This window comes from Danio rerio, chromosome 9 (genome assembly GCF_052040795.2).
Source record: "Danio rerio strain M-AB ecotype USA chromosome 9, GRCz13ab, whole genome shotgun sequence".
NCBI lineage: Eukaryota > Metazoa > Chordata > Actinopteri > Cypriniformes > Danionidae > Danio > Danio rerio.
Window position 1 is genome coordinate 22,508,288 of NC_141029.1, and position 17,671 is coordinate 22,525,958.

At 36.8% G+C, this 17,671-nt stretch overlaps 1 protein-coding gene and 1 long non-coding RNA gene across 3 annotated transcripts in view; one reads left to right on the forward strand and one right to left on the reverse strand.

Moving 5' to 3' along the window:
• Nucleotides 1-17,671, forward strand: part of man1a2 (mannosidase, alpha, class 1A, member 2) — a 182,954-nt gene that overhangs the window by 61,078 nt on the left and 104,205 nt on the right. For both annotated transcript variants that reach the window (NM_001256622.1, XM_087266015.1), the window contains 1 exon segment: nt 17,548-17,644. In NM_001256622.1, coding sequence (NP_001243551.1) covers nt 17,548-17,644 — 97 coding nt within the window.
• LOC147842337 (uncharacterized) lies at nt 736-6,610 on the reverse strand. Its single transcript, XR_015499343.1, has 3 exons — nt 4,038-6,610; nt 3,528-3,976; nt 736-3,034 (listed from the first exon to the last, which is right to left on the reverse strand). It is a non-coding gene; the product is annotated as an uncharacterized LOC147842337 (long non-coding RNA).

Here is a 17,671-nt window from a genome sequence, read left to right on the forward strand (position 1 = left end):
AGAGAGTCAGGACCTAGGTTTAAGGTCTGATTTGAAAGACAGTTGTAATATAACCAAATGTGACTTCAATATGATACAAAAAAAAAAAAAAACACCCTGGGATAAAAAATAACCATGCAAGGCTTGTCTATCACAGACCAGCCTTTATGAGGCTTTTAGGCTAAAACTCCACAGCATTAAACACTTAAATGTGACCGTTTAATTAGTCTTTGTAGCTGCATTATAAAGGTAACCTTCACAGAAATTCTCGGTTTTGAATAAAAAATCAGCGCATTACTCAGACAGGCCAACAATACACCAGTCATTACTGGTAAAAAAAAAGAATGAAGCAAGCACATTATGGCACACTACTGCTCATTTGTGAATGCACTATGAAGGACAAACAGTATCTGCAGCCCTAAGTAGCTGTTCATACACAATGGAACTCTGTGGAAGACTGAGAGTTATAAGAGACTTGTTGAACTTTTTAACTTGAGCCCCATGTCTTTACAATGCTGTTTCGTGCACAAGATAATGCAAACGAGGCGACGCTCAAATGCTAATGTTAATCACACCGATCAAGCAAAGTTTTCATGGAAAAACATTGGAAATGCAGTGCAGTGGAATGAAGAAATTTCTGCTGTTTGATGTTTCATTTGCATGATGGTCCAGGTGAAAGCTGCTGATATTTCTTTGCTTTTATTCTGTGAATAATAGCTTGCTGCTGTTTTTTTATACTTTAGTCATTTTGAATTCGAATTGCCTTGACTTTTTGGTAGACCTCTGAATGTTTACTTTTTCGCTAAGAAATATTCAGCGTATTTCTTATTTAAATGATTTCTGAACAAACAGACAATTTAGTACAGTATTTGCTTTCATGTGCCATTTCTACATAGATATTCAACTTTACCAGTTTTTTTTTTTTACGTTTGCACAATGTTGACCACTTAACCTCTTCGAACCCTTTGTCCATTCCAATGGACATCACATGTCAGCCCATGTTTTTTGTTGTTCCTGAGCATTTTATTTAATTTAAAGCTTGCAATTCATGACAGTGGATGATTGTCATCTTATCAAATGATGGAAAGGCATGGGATGTTGTCCCTTGAAAAAAATCCAGTACACTGCAGAGCAGCATGGCATTACTTCACTCCAGACACAGAGGTAAGCCACGTTTACATTATTTTTATACAGATTTACTGATGTGTTTGCCAATATTTCATAGATTGTATGTTAAAAAGAGGACTTGCTGATAAGTTGATGAACATTCTGATTGAACCTTTTTTATATTAAAAAACTAAATCCATGCACTAATTAATTGCTGAAACAGTTTGCAGAATTTACAGATATTGAGGTTCTTGAGCATATGGCAGATGGAAATGTATTATGTGGAGTGATGAGGAAGATGAAGATGAAGTTTGTTATAACGGAGGTGCAATCTATACAACAGAAACCTCAAAATTAAAGTAAAATGTTACAATCTTAATCTTTGGATTTTGAATTTAAATATCAAGATTATACCAGAAATCATGCATGTTTTTTTTTTTTTTTGTATATTCTGTTTGTATAGTGTTCAGGAAGTACAACTGTTCTGACCTGATGATATAAAAGGAAAAAAATATGTATACTTAATGGGTGTTGAATTTGTATTAGTATAATTTGGTCTCATTTATAGGCGGCTCAAGATCTGTGGAAACATACTTTTACATTTTTAAGAAACTTGGAACATAATTCAGGTCTGAAGGGTTTAATGTGGGCTGAATTTAGTAAAGAAATTAACTGAAAATTCAGCCATGTTACATGATACACTAACTAACTTCAGTCATGTGAGTTTCATTTATATAACTCCTTTGGTTTAGATCCATCCCTTAACTCTTACAAAACCATTGGAGAGAGAATTCACTTTTCTGGCAAGATGACAACCTTGAATAGCCAATATGTGGGAATTAGTTGAATGATGGGTTATATTTGACATGTCAGAAAATGCAGCAATGTCTAACTGTGAAGTTTAAAGGCTGTCTCCAAAACAGTAGACCTGTCTTGAGTCTCTCAGTGTCAGAATGCTCTTAAAATCAATTTATCTCCCTGCCTGGCCTCTCTTGCATCGTCACATTTACTGCAGTGAGGCTCGGCCTGATGGGATTCTGTCTGTCGGCTGGCCGGGTTATAGCACAGTAACTTCAACCTGCATCTCTGTGGCAAATGGGAGGAGTCTAAATCAATCACCGGGGCTCAGGCCGTCACCAGGGGCAACTGGTAATTGCAGCTCTGCTGGCTGATGCTTTCAGTGTGGCAGTTCTTATTTGACCTCGCTGCAGACTTTTCACAGGTGCTCGTCTCTGCTGGTTTGCTGTAGAGCCGAAAGTGATCTATGAATGAAGCGCGTGTGCCTGGTGGGGGTTAATGATAATTAGTGCAGCTCCCCCTAGAGGAAACGGTGGAGGGCATTTGCACATTGTGTTTGTGTACTGCAGAATGCTGTTTTCAAGCACCGCAGTAATTAGCTGACCGGGTGAAACTATACCGTCCGCAGAAATGATTATCAGATTTTTCATGAGAAACACCTACATGGTAATCTCTTGTTTATGCTATTTAGAACAATTGTTCTGAACGTTTTGTCCTTCAAATCCCCGTCCTTAAAACCTGAGATTGTTCTCAGAGCTTTCGCCATACGGTATGAGCACACTTGTGTTTTTGCTTCATAAAAATGTGATCAGAATTTTAAGTGAGTGTGAACCTTTTTCTTTTTTTTTAAAGGTGCCATATATATTACACTCACAGGATTTACATAAGAATGAGGTTCACGCTGTACTGAGTCAGGTATTATCCAGATTTTAAGTCCAAAAAAGGCCACATTGGTGAGCAAACGTCAGGGTTGTGGCTAATATGTAAATCTTTTTTTCATTTCAAAATGATTTTGGCCAATCATAAGTTACACATTGATCATGGTGGTGTTGTCGTTTAGCGATTATATGACGAGCAGTATGACACAATACAAATATTATCATATCTGTATTAGTGTAGGTTGTTTTCAATCATGTGGTTCTGATGACTACTGAAATGGGGTATATGCCGAAGCATGCTAATAGGACTTTTAATTTGCCAGTCCCTGGGTTAAGCGCTTCCGGCAAATTGAATGCCAATGCAAAATCCAGTGCGTTTAAGGTCTGTTTTCTTTAAAAATCAGCGATCTCCACAAGCTGAGTGATATCCGATTTAAAGAGGGTCTCAGATTGTACAAGAAGCACTGCATTACATTACATTTCCCCCCATATCTTTATAATATGAGCATTTATTTTACCCCAGTATATCCAATGGAGCTTCTGCATTAGCCTGCCGATTCTGACGGGCGCGTGCGAGTAAATAGCTTTTTGTCTCATTTTACGCTTGAGCAACTAAATAAATGCTAAAGTTTATTTAACTGAATGTATTTTATTGACATTACAACATCGATGCTGTATAAGGAACCGTATAAAATGGTAAAAAGTTCACAATAACAGGTCACCGGAAGTGTATCAGCATGGGAACTGCACTAGCTCGGCATATACCCTATTTAGATGGAGGGCTGGAAGTAAAAAACTGAATGGGAGAGGTAGAGGAAAGTTTGTATTATTGCAATTTATACCAAATTTATAAATTTTAAATATAATCACATATGATGGTCATGGTCCCTATATCATGGAGACGGCCTAGTTTTCTACTGAACTCATATATATTCGCGGCCATCGAGGCGGTATATACTGTTTAAGCGGTTACGTTACATGAAAAATACTATAGTAAATACTATAGTGTTTGGAAGCATACTATATATATAATTACTTGAATTAAACTGTTTTAGTCATTATATTGTTGCTGTGGTACAACACAACTGTGGTAATAAATAAATAATTTAATCTGCTTCAGTTTTCTATGCTATAATTACTGTATACACCATTACAATGCACCACGGTATACACTACCTTTACTTATTACAGTTTATTTACTATGCTACAGTATTCTATAGCATTCATTAACAAAGAGTTGTACACATTATACACTTTACTGTGTGGTTCAAAAACAAGTTTATTATAAATTACAATAAAGTCCCAACTCGGACATCTTCCAGACATCATAAAATAACATGAAAGCATACAAAAGCGTGGACGGATAGTCTACATTCTTATTTATTTGTTTTTGTAAGGGGGAATGAACTTAATGAACTTGCCATGAACAAACATTCACCGCTGCTGCGGCATATCTCGATGCATGGTAACGTTATGGTTGTTTATTCTGCCGAAACGCCAGTAAAGACTTGGATTATTGCAAAACAAGACCGAGATTTCATTACAGCGATTACATTGCAGGGTATATTATTAATGTTCTCCTGGATTTTGTAAAAGTGTGGTGGTGTTTGTATCTGATTTTTGTAAAATGCATGATAATATTTATACACTTAGCTAGGCCTGTATATAATCTTTATTGGTGCTGTCAAATGAAATATCGCTTTCAAAAAAGTTTGTACACATGGATGTATTAAAAAAAAATGTATTACCTGCCACCTTTTCTTCTGTTTTTGCAGTTTCCTGAACTTTTCTGCCTTTTATGAGCAAAAACCTTTGGAAGTATATAAAATCTCTTCTGTATTTTTTATTCGGGCAGATTTAAACAATCATAAACAACATAAAACCGAAAAGTTTTTATGTTCTGATAACGATTCCTATGTAGAAGAATCACTTTCTGTCCTCCATCTAAATTTCCAAGTCACCAATGACGTCATGTGAAAACAACCTATACCTTCGATTTCCGAATATTACCTCATACAGTAGCTTGCAGGGTTTCATGGCTCTTTCTGAAATCAAGTAGGGGAACACTTATGTTTTTATACTAATACTTTCAAATGATTGCATATGAACTTCTTATTTGTGAGGAAAACAAAAGGAGTTTTTTTGAGGAACGTTAGAATCCAAACACCATTTATTGAAAGTTTAACAAAAGGGGATTGTAAAAGGCTACATTCTCCCAGTCAGTGTGTGGGCTTGACAACCACGTTTATTCTTATGCTGTATAAGTCCAAGTCCTAAAATGTACTGCTCATTCAGCAGCTTGAGGTAGAGGCTCGAATACTGCCTGTTTGAATGTGGAAATCAAGTGAAATCTGTGTTCTATTCGTGACCATCACCTGTAACCATAGAAACAGTGGCTAAAGTAAATATCAATGATGGCAATGTCCAAAATTGCAATATCTTCAATGCAATAAGTTCAACTCGTGTGGTTTTTTTTTTCTTTCTTTTTTTTCTCATTACTGTTTTTGAAGCTTTTATATCTCACTAAGGAGTAGAGCATTTGAGTCGTGCACAGATCAAAACTCACAAAAGTAGCTCCGCTGGAGGATAGTGGCTGGATCTAAAAGCCGACATCGCAATTAGATGCCCCCCACTCCCCCCCCCAAACCCCCCCCCCCCCCCCCCCCCCCCCCACACACACACACACACTTGGGCGTCGTGTACACTAATAAATATACGTTTTAATATGGCATTTTATAATAAAAAGATCCAAGTCCACACTGTACCAAGCATTTCTGTAAAGCCCTCCTTCCACACGATACCTCTGAAAACGCACATCAACTTGACCACACACACACACACACACACACTGGTATGGGCTTCAGTATATGCTTTTAGCACAAAACCCCAGAGAGCAGCGCACGTCAGACAGTTTATCAAGGATGCACCATTGGATGGCGTCTCACTATAGTTGTTAAATGTGATATATAATTATTCTTGTCTCTTTATAACGACTCTTTAGTCTTTTAAATCTATCAGGTAACGCGTCGCAGCATCAGTACACTGCTTCAATCTTTCGCCTACTGCTTGTACTTAGTCATTTTAAACTGGGTGCGCATGGAATTGCTATGGAATGAACTTGTGCAATATGTGAACAGACTATTTCATGGCAGCATCACAAAGAGGTTTATGATCAATGCATGGCAAAAAAAAATCTGTGGAAGTACAAAAGTACATGGAACTTATTCGGACGTGGTCAAACAGAACATTGGAGCCTACTTATGGTTGACTGCATACGCACATACGGTAGTCTATTTATCTGTTCTAGAGACAATTTGTTACACCTTTACTAGTTGATTTTTTTTTTTGCCATATTATTTTGCATTATATCTCTTTTAGAGATATATTACAGGTCTTTGATAAAGATCTAATAGTATTTTCTTGGAAATATGTTTCAGATTCACACTGTAAAACTTCTGTGTGTCAAAATCATGATTAAAATCGAAATTGCAAAATTGTTCAAGAAAGTTGTGATGGGTTTCTGTTGTCCATATCGCACAGCCCTACTGCAGCACGGGGTTTTTTAGGCTATTCGACAACTGTATACCTTCACTCAGCTTTTTTACCTTCAAACCTTGAATGAAAAGAACTTCATTTCAAGTAGAGAGTGGCCTTTAGCCTATTCTTAAATAATGTAGTTACCTTACTTTACCAGTACTTTAAGTACACAGTACACGCATGTAAGTGCACATAATGTAGAATAAAGTGCAACCACCATTTTTCAGTTTTTCACTTTCTTAAATTGCACCAAAGCACTAGTGCGTCTAGTGGCCTCAGATTGAACTTGTCTAATTGGACTAATTCTCCCACTCACATCTTTCTATCTAATGTTTGTCTGCCTCACCTCATTTCCTTTTAACTCTCTTTGTCTTCCTTGTTTTCTTATTTTTCTTTCCTCCTTGGGAATCCTATTGTAGCATTTCTTTTGTATCGTTCACTCTAGCCGTTGGCTTTGTCTTTTGCTCCAGGAATCCTTCCAGACAGCATGATGTGCTCTAAAAGGATCTCCCTCTCACGCTTCAATCCCAGCGCTCAGTGGAAAAACCATCAGCATGCCCCTTGTAACACACCCAAGTGCTTTTTCTGCTCCCTGGCAGTCATGCACTCCAAAAATAAAAAGCCAATTATAATGAGAAGAAAAATCTTATTAGAGTGCCTGAAACGGCTTGAAGAAACGCGACAGTGCCTGCAAGAAAAAGGGGGACGCATTGTAAGCACTTACAGGTTTTAAAAACATACTGTCTAATTTGTCGTGCACTCTGGCTTTCATGCAGTCTGAAGGCAGGGCCTGACGGGCATAACCAATCCACCTGCAGAGCTGATATGAGCACTGATCACTGTTCAAACAAGTGTGCTGGCAGTCGGATGGTAATTGAAATGCACAATGGGCCGGCCCCATCATTCAAGCGGTTGAGCAGAAAGCGCCGACAAGGCTCATCTATCGGTCTCTTTGTTCTCTCTACAGTGCGCTGTGTTCGATTGATGGCTGGGTGCAGATGATCGTATCTGTCTGTTCTGGAATTGATATGAACAAGACCGTCAATCCATAGGGACTGATCCAGTAAATCAATTAGTCGCTTTTGCGCAGATGCGCCGAATACTGAATTTGCAGAGTAAACTGCAAAACCGCTTAATGAATACAGATGGCTTGGAATAAGTAACATCAGAATATTGTAATGCATGAGGCCAACAGGTGGAAAGAGCCTTAAGGGTCTTTCACGCTTCAGCCAGTTAACCCCTTAGTCATTCTAAACCTCGCATGTTAATGAAACCCTGGGTTATTTTGCTTCTGTTTCATATTGCTCATTATTTAGTCAGGGTTAATGATTTATCATTTGTATTCATACATTGTTGTTTTCTCTGTGCATCCCTAAACATTGGGATGACTTCCTTATTTGCATATGAGCATGCACTGTCGCTGTCACTAATTGGACGTGACCTGTATTCATTTTATATATATATATATTTATAGCCAACTGTACAATCAAGTGAGTGAACTTTTTGGACTAAAAGGGTTAGAAATTAGAAAGGGTTGAACAGCCTGTTCTTCACTCCAGTTGGTGTGTTTTTCATTAGTATTCAACATTGAACCGTGGTGTTGATTTTACCGTTGGAAAAAAAAGAGACAGAACAACATCAATAAACGCCTGAACTAGCAAATGTAGGTGTGAGAGGATTAAAAGATATCTGCTACTTTCATTTAAATAAAAGGACCGAGTAGGACTGTGTGATATTGAAGAAAAATGTGGTGTTGTGATGCATTTCAATACATGCTCAATAATGTAATATTCAATACTCTATACAATATTTAAAAAATTATATTTAGGCCCTGTCCTAATTCTACCCCTTAGCCCTTTCCCTTTATTTTGCACGTTCATGTGAGGGGGTAAGGGTGTCCCAATTCTCTTTAGCTTAAAGATGTAGGGCTAAGGGGAAGGGCTAGATAGCTCTTGAAACTGATATTTTTCAGAATTTAGTATTTTTGTCCTTTTTACAAATTTGTACGTCAAGCAAGCATGTTTTAATAAATTCATAACTGTGTTTGTTTTACTGCCATGCTTTAAAAAAATTGCTAAAATAAAAAAACGCTAATTTCTCTATTCATAGTCCATAATAATAACTCATGTAAAGTAGTCCTAAAACATACTTTCACACCTAACACTCGATGACTCTGAAATACCCCGTCAGAAAAGTCTAGTGGCTGGGAATGACCTTTTTACAGGTATAATGTTAATGTTGTTTTCTTGTTTTTACATAGATGAATATGGCCACTGTGTAAATGCACAGTACAGTTACGATCTTATTGCCACATTATATCGTTATGAGAACATGATGTCATTGACTTCAGTGATTTCCTGAAGATAAATACCCAAAAATAACACAACTGAAATAACTGCAGCAGTCGCTTTCATTGATCTCATATGACGCAAAAGCTCACAATGACATATGAGGACATGTGTAGGTGTTTTAGTGCTGTTTTATTTCTTGGGGGTACATTTTAAAGGCCTTCCTCTTCACACTCTGTTTAAAGGGCCAAGGGCAAGGGGTAGGGGTACAAAAATTGGCATTGGGCCTTAAAAAATGCTACTAGTCAGCTCTAGAACAAAGACATTTTACTGTTTTTATATTGCATTGTTGTGATCACTTGTAGTACTTGTAGTGGTGAATCTATGTAGTACTCAATTGCCAAGCACCTGTGTTCACACATACTTTGCAAAGCTTTGCGTGTTTGCTAACCTATAGGTAATCTTTTGGATTAGAAGTGCAATAGCGACGCTAGCGCTACCATGGTTTCCGCTACAGTAATTCTTCCATTGCGGGGCGCCACATCCCGCCACGGCTACATTACAGCTTCTCATTGAAACATTCAGTTGTTTTGTTGTTGTTTTTTTAATTTTTGTAATAATCACACCAAAACCCATTAAAGGGAAATAAATTATAATGGCGCAAACTTTTCTGTCATCGTAGTAGTGCTGTGCGTTATTTATTGACATGCTGACTGACTGCCTGACAGGTGCGTGATTTGTGCTGCTAACAAACACGACATAGGTTTCAGTTATGATGAACACAGTTTCTATAATTATACTTTATAGATTAAAGTCTTTGGTTCTGCATAAATTGACTTTATCTTGCTGGAGTTTATGGCTGCTTCACTTTGCTTTAGAGCGCATTAATACCACTCTGTAGGTCTATTGGAGAAATTCATAAATATTCCTAGCAAATTTTATAAATGTTGGCGACATACCCGTTACATAAATGCACTAAATCCCACTTCAGCAGTTTTATTTGAGAGCACACAAGAAGATCTGCACTTGAGCAGTGTATATTTGAGGGCGTGCAAGAAGTTTTGTGCACAAGCAGAGGAAATCGGCGCACAAGCAAAGAGATTCGCATGCTCGTATTACATAAATGCGATTTCAACTTGTAATACTGGGCTTACGAAATTTTTCCATTTGTCATTGAAATTACATCATAGCTAGTTGGTAGATTTGTGTAAAAGACCTGTCGCCACAGCTGGAAAAAATCCTAGAGGCAACACTGACTACTATACAGCAGGATTTATAAATAAAAAGCTGTTAACTGCACCTTGCAATGTGTCATAATAACGTTTTGAGGACTTGATTAAATTATTTATTTGTTTATAATGTGAATAACATTTGAAGATGTGAATATTTCAGGGTGTTTCAATGGTACAAAAGCCTCCTTTATCAAAAGATGCTAATTGAATTTCTTGTGTCTGGACCCCTTCATGCAGGTCTGTTTTCATTTTAGGGATTTTTTTGTGAGAATTTTCAGTGGCAATCTGAGCTGTGGTATAATATGACTGCACATGCTTAGCCATTGGGTGGGTTTTGTTGTAACGGGTGCTCATTTAAGACTTTAATTAAGACTAAATGCACTTTTAAATGTGGTGATAAGCACAGCCTTCACTAACAGGAACCTAATTTTTCAGCAACCAGATGATATACAACATTGCGCGTGAGACATGGAATGAACAAATAATTCATATAGGAACACTGTGGAGTAGTGAATGATGGTCATAATAATAAGTGTCTTTTCAGAAAATGATTGAACTTGATTATAATACTGTCGTATTATATATATATTGTTGTCCTTTATTCCATCTAGTCTCATTCTTCTGTTCTTTTTATTTCTTTTTGTGATGGAAAAAATTCCAAAAGAAAAGAATAAATAATCCTAAGAAAGTTTGTCATGCATGAATACACTTTTATAACGAGTTTTTTTCAGCTTGTTCTTTTCCATGAACCCATTGACCTGATTTTCTGACTGCGCTTGCTGCAGTTTTTGGGTTAAGAGCTCAATGAAGGAAAAGTTTCATGCTGAATAATAGTTTAAATTTTGGTATGTTTTAGTGCTGCGTGACTAACTGAAGGCTATTTGCATGTGCAAAACCTCCAGCATGCGAGTTCAGATGGAGCAGAATTTATTATACAAAGTCATAGTTCACTAATAAGCTATGCAAAAAAATGTATTTGTTCAAACATAATGTTTATTCTAAACGCACTTCATAGCTTCTGTAGCCGTGTGATTATTAGTCAAACTGAATAAATGAAAGGTTAAAACTTTTGTTTATAATGAAACACTATGGGGATTTTCTTGGTTTCTTTGTGGGTGTTTGGAGTTTCTGTGAGGGCGCCCTCTGGAGATTTTTACTGCTGATCACACTGTGCTTCCCTGACATAATGTGCTTGACAAACACAGATTTGCTCAGTCATGTTTGTGATTATTTGCACAACCCTACTATGTAACTCACACAAAGCTATCAAATAGCTTTAAAGTTGTGTGGTCTCTTTTTATCATCAGTTTTCATTTTTTTTAGCTTAAAGAAGTTTATGTGAGTTGTCCTGCAGATCTTTTTATTTTCCAGAGAAAATAACGGAGTACAAGTTTTGAATGACATGAGGTTGAGTAAATGACTTTGGGGAAGGGTTCGAATCATAGCTTCTGGCTACTTGTGACTGTCTAACCTTGTTGATCTCTCATGCGTCCCTGCAGACACGTCTTCATGGGGTAGTTAAAAGCCTGGGCTTAATTTAACCGCCAGTATAAGTTCCCTTCGTGTCGGATGGGCTATGCTCTCACCGCTTCACAAGGCCTCCACTTAGTCAAAACAACTGTTAATTGACAGGCAGAACGACCCTGAACAGCCCTTGAATAAAACATGAGCTAGAGGTTGGAAGTTACACATGATCAAGTGGGAATTTAGAGGAAAGCGAAAGAGAGATCTGTGGACTCACAGCTCTCTATCTCCTCTCAGCTCATATACCTACTAGACTACTTGCTGTTCACAGGCTTTAATTTGTCTACCCTAAACGGGTTTAACAACCAGTCTAATCAGCCTCCAGCCTTCAGCCCGTTGAAAATCTAAAGACTGCGTTATGGTAATTCATAATCTTTTGCACGCACTGCATGTCAAAGAAAGATTAAAAAGCGAGAACAAAATGAAATTATTGACTTCTTTTGATTGCATTGGCACCCTCCTGGGTTTTGGCTTTTTAGGGTGAGAACTGTAAAGGAAAAAATCATGGCTTGTGCTCGGGATGGCAGCCTACAACACTTGACAGTCAGACAAGCTCCAGAGGCGCCTAATGCATCTGTGTTCATGAGCTCAGTTCCAAGCACTTGTGAGATACATTTCTTTGCTAGACAGCATTTTAAACCATCCTGGACATGCTTTCCTATGCCAAGTCAATTCTAAACTGCTGTATACCTCATTTTGTCAAAATATTACTTTGCTGCTGTAAGTATTTCATGCAGTGTGTCTGGAGTATTCAGCATTGCAACTTGCAGAAGTAAAATTCTTATTACTTTTCTTGGGGCCAGATTTACTAATGCCTTGCACCATTTAATAAGCTTTCATTTGAATAAATATGTCATTGTGTAAATGTAAAACAATAAGGGTCCACACCTCAACTAAATCAATAACTGCACAGAAGAACAATATCATTGAAATTACTGTCAGATTTATTTTCCATTTTGTAAAACAATACAGAATTTGATAGCCTGAATGTAAAGCCACTCTGTTTTTAAATAGTGTAAACATTAAATACAGGAGACAACAAAACAATGTTGTGCATCAGTTATCTGTATAATTATCATTGTTTGTGTAGAAGATGCTTAACCTTGAGGAATCTAAAGCTAGGATCATCGGGCACTATAAATCATTTCTAAGGGTCTCCTGATCAAGCTTTTGCGTGTCTCTGATCCGATCAGAGACGTGAAACTGAGGACTCTATTTTAACGATCTAGGCACAAAGTCTGAAGCACATGGCGCAAAAGCATTAAGGGTGTGTCTGAATCCACTTTTGTTGTTTTAAGGATGGGAAAATACACTCTGCTTTACAGGGTGAATAAGTTATGTCTGTGTTTTGACCATAACATGCATTAAGCCAATCAGAGTCTCATCTCCCATTCCCTTAAAGAGTCAGCTACGTCGCGGCATGGCGTATTTGCTATTTACATTGCGGACTTTGTAAGAGGAAAAGCTGAATGGACAATCTGAATCCTTGAGCACGGAGGATAAAGAATGAGCCTCCTCCATTTGGCCTCTTTACTTTCTCTTTATTTTACTTTAACTCTTTACTCTTTTATTTTCGTGGATATGGAAACGGTGTCGTACACACTCCACTGAAGACATCTATAGCCTACATATTTAATTTCATTTGTTAAGCTCAAAGATTTGTTTTAAAACTTTTTCAATTCAGTTCTGATTTCCAGCAAATTAATAAATGAACAATAAAAATGAAGTATGGTCAAAAAAAGTTATATCTAAACACACGTCCTATTCTTATCCCCAATATGGGGATGCAGACGTCTCCAAACCCTGCGGGTGGACAGATCTTAACTTGTTTTTATTAAAACAAATATGCGTATGAATATAATAAATAATACTTTATAATACTATAACATTATACAAATGCAAATTGTAATGAATAAACTAAAAAAAAGCCCCTCGGACATGGAGATAGAGATTTTAAAAAAAAAATCTATGTAGTAAATAATAATCTTCGTAACATTTTAATCCTTTATTTAGTTTTGTTTATATGTGAAGATATTTGTGTATTGCTCTACATTCTGTACATACATAACTAAAGCGCTCTGAGCTGGATTTTAGACCAGCTTTTACTTGGTCAATGGTGTGGTCTTTTTCAGTTTCTTGACAGCAAGGTGCCAACAATGCACTTTAACACACCTTCTTTTTAGACCGGTACACCCCTGAGTCCACAAAGTAGCGCAAATGAATTTTCTATTTAAACAACGTGGTGCAAAAAGTGAAAGACGCAGCTCATGTCAAGGCATTACAGTGATGATGGTAGTTAAACTTTATTTTGATTTAGTATTAGCTTAGTTTATTGCAAGAGAACAAATGAACAACTGACAACCATGCAGAACGGGAAGTGCTCTGGTGCATCACATGCATTTACAAAGGAAAATGGATTTATTGGATTAACTAAATTTTTTAGGGTAAGTGGATGTAAAATATTTATTCGTGTGGAATTAAAACAAACAAATTTAATTAAGTATTGTTCAACTTAATTTGTTTGGTTAATTTCAGCTTATTTATTTTATTATTATATTTGTAATGGAATTGGAATTTTCAACTACCTACTGGAGAAGAGTTTCATGACAAGGTCTAGCTTAGGTTAATGATACGGATCAATTAAAAATGCATAATCAGTCCCCAGTACTACTCTTTGTGGTCACCCTGGGAGATCTTTAATTATTTCAGATGCAACTTAGTTGTTTTTAAACATTGTGAGTGGATCTTGAAGTTTACCGTATGAAAAGATTTTGACAGAGTACATTTTGAATGGCTACAGTATATATTTGGCAGTAGGCATTTGTTAGTATTTACAAACATAGATGATCAAAACATCTACCAAAAAGTTTCAACTTTCTCCAGTGTCTGTGCTATTTTTCTTCCAGAAAGTTAGAACAGATGAATTGAATTGTATTGTACTTGTTTAAGATAAACTAGCATGAATCCCATTTAATTTCCTCACACAACAGAGTTCTCAAAGCAGACAGCTATTTTTGTTACTGTCTCAAGTAGTCTGTTTTTATTCTGTTTCATCGGTGAAACAACAGTCTTTGTTGGCATCCTTGCTGTTAAAAAACAGCAAATGCTGGTAAGGTATACCAGCAAGGAACCAGTAAAGAACCAGCTCGAGTCATTATTAAAAACATAGCATTTTTTTCATCAGAGATTTTGGACAAAGTAGAGTAATTTCAATGTGTGTGCTATGCAAATCATAAAAACTTAGCACTTTGCATTGCTATTTGCATACTCGTGTCTATTAAACATGAAGTGTTTTTTGGGCCACAAAGACAGTAGACAGCTAGCCAGCCTGCTAGCTCGTGGAGCAGAAGTTACAATTTTATTCTATTGCTTTTCACGCACCTCATCAACCCCTTTTACAAGTATTCAGCTTTGGAGGAAGTATTCTTTCAAAGTGCTAATGTTTGAAGACACGTCTAAATGTGGAGTGGCTTGGAGCTGAATCTCAGCCAGCCGTTTAATAGAAACGAGAGCGAGAGAGCACGCCTAGAGCCACAGCTGAGACAAAGACACGCTTAGAGACGCAGACACACACTGTGTCCATTCATCTTTCTCCAGTGGGGAAAAAAAAAAAGGAAAAACACACACGCACAGAGTGAAGATACATCGACAGGGTGCTGCTGGCCAGTGACCTGAAAGGGGAATGACAGAGCAGCAGACGCGGTCATGGTCACAGCGGGGGCTTCTGGGTAACAGGACATCTCTCTGTGACGATTCATCTTTCATATCAAAGGCCTTTGAGCATCCCTGCGTTATTCTACCCTGTTAAAATGTGTCATTGTGTCATTGTGTCATCAGAACAAACAGCTTCTTGGCTTTCATGTTGATACATTTTGTATTGAACATCTGAGTTGTTTCCAGTTTGTGTTCAAAAAAACCCACTGGTCGTTCCTAAAACCGGTTGTCAGTAGTGAAGCAACAGGAAATACAGGCCAAAATACAAAATCATTGACTGATACAACCATGTTTAAATAGTTAAAGCGTGGGTTTGTGACGTGGATAAACTACAGTAGAGGTAGAACTTAGAACTACTTCAAACCCGTTTCTCTGACAGGTTTTTACCAATGTAAGGTTACATTTACCTCAGGAATACCATTCAATGTTCATGAACTTCAGTGTGAACTAGAAAAAAACTACCTCTGTGGTATGAATCATTTTAGGCTTGACTGTATACGTTTTAAAAATCATGCCACCATTACATTTGAACTGTTTATATTTGATCTCAAATTCTAGGTAAAATCAGCGCCATGTGAAATTGGTTTATATGTTCTTTCAAATGCTGTTCACCTTGTTTGTTTGTTTTGTATAGTTGGAAAAATAAATGTGAATAATCCAGTTCATGTCTAATTATTTGAAATCATAAATCTTTTAATTTTTAAATCAACAATATTTAATAAATGGTCTATCAAGTTACGTTTTAAGGATTTTGTTTGATTAAAGGGGTGGTCCAGAGTGTATTTATAAGTTAAGTTCATCACGTTTTTGTTTATATAACTTACTCTAATTATATACTGTTACTCCGCTAACATGAAAACGACAATTATACTTCCCAGTTCCTCAGACAGTCCACTCTCAAGAGGCTCGGATCAGCTTTGCCTCTGCTGTATAAATAATGTCAGCCAGAATAGCTGTTAGCCGTATTACTTTGAGCCTGAATCAGACAGAAAATGACACTGAGGACACAGCTGAACCTCATGCCTGCTCTCTAAAATAAAAACTGACAAGTGTCCTTCATAAATATTAATGTTCTAACCATGTGTAAGTAATATGAAGCATTCACATATCTTTTGCAAGTTTGTTATTTGAGATGTAGAACACAAGGAAAGCAACCGCATAGAGAGACAGCAGCTCTGGTGAAGATTGTGAGTTTTTACAGCAATTTGATGGATAAATATGAATTTGTAGCTAATTTGTTAATGGTGCCAAATGCATATCCCATCACTTAGATTCTTGTTTATTTCCTTGCTACAACATAATGTTAATGCTAGACACTATGCATGTAATAGATCAATTTAAACAAATAATAATACTTACAGGTTGTGGCCCACAATCCACTTCATCTATTATGGTTGGAGCTGCTCCTCTTCGAATCCAGCTCTGAACTGGGAAAGATTCTGGAAGCTGTCCTTTGTCAAATGCTAGCTTTATATATTTTTATAATTCTTTTCAACGCAATTAAAACTAAACTGTAATCACTTCTGTTTTTGTTTTATGTCCTTTGGAAGCAAAAATACAGAAACAGAAGAAGCCATGTCAAAAAGCAGCATTTAGACGAAATTTTAGCTTTCTCTGCTATATTACAGCGCATCTGGCCATACCCTTTAGCTGTGTGGGGTGTATGTGCATAACCTAAAGGGTTTATGATGTCATTGACCCAGTTGTATTTTTTGTAGTCCCCTCGCTATAGGCTTTGCTGTGCTAACTCTGTAAAAGCCAATGTCTCTCTTTTTGCATTGAACTTTGAATGATTTTACATTGATTGGGAAAACTTTTTTAACGTAGTGCATCTCTATTATTTATACAATTTCAAAAGTAAAGCACAGATGAAAACGGAATAAAATTATTAAAATTAAATAAACATCACTGTATGGTTTTCAGTATTGAGGTACAGAAATTCAATAATTGAATATAAAATAGCACTATACTCATTGTATAAATAATTAAACAATTTGTCTTTAAGTTGTTAACTTTATAGTTTCTTGTAAACAAATGGTTTAAATAAGCTTGAAATCTTACACTCACAGGCCATATAAAAACACATCCCAATAAAAGTCTTTCACACTGCTAAACTTGAGTTAAACTTTTCTCTGACTTCAATGGTTTCTGGTTAATTAAAATCCCAATTTGACATTGCATATCCTGCGATGTGACTATTGCAGATTTACTCCTTGCGATTTCGATGCTAAAATGATATATTGTGCAGCCCTAGTTAAAATTAACAGTTTTTTTTATGTATTTATCATTATGACTGCTGCTGCTCCTGACTTTTTCCCCTGCAGAATTGTAATTTTTGTGCATGACTAGTTTGCCATAAAAATGTCATGTCGCTTTAAACGAACCAATCAATTGGATATGGCTTGTATTAGTGTGCAATAGTGCAGATATCCATTGCACTTTTTTGGTATTCATGGGTAAGGCTAACCTCCTGTCATTTCTGTGTTGTAGATGATGAAGCATGCGTGGGACAGCTACAGACAATATGGCTGGGGCCACAATGAGCTCAAACCCCTCGCCAAGAAAGGACATTCCACCAACATCTTCGGTAAGTAAGGAGCGCACGTGCATGCTG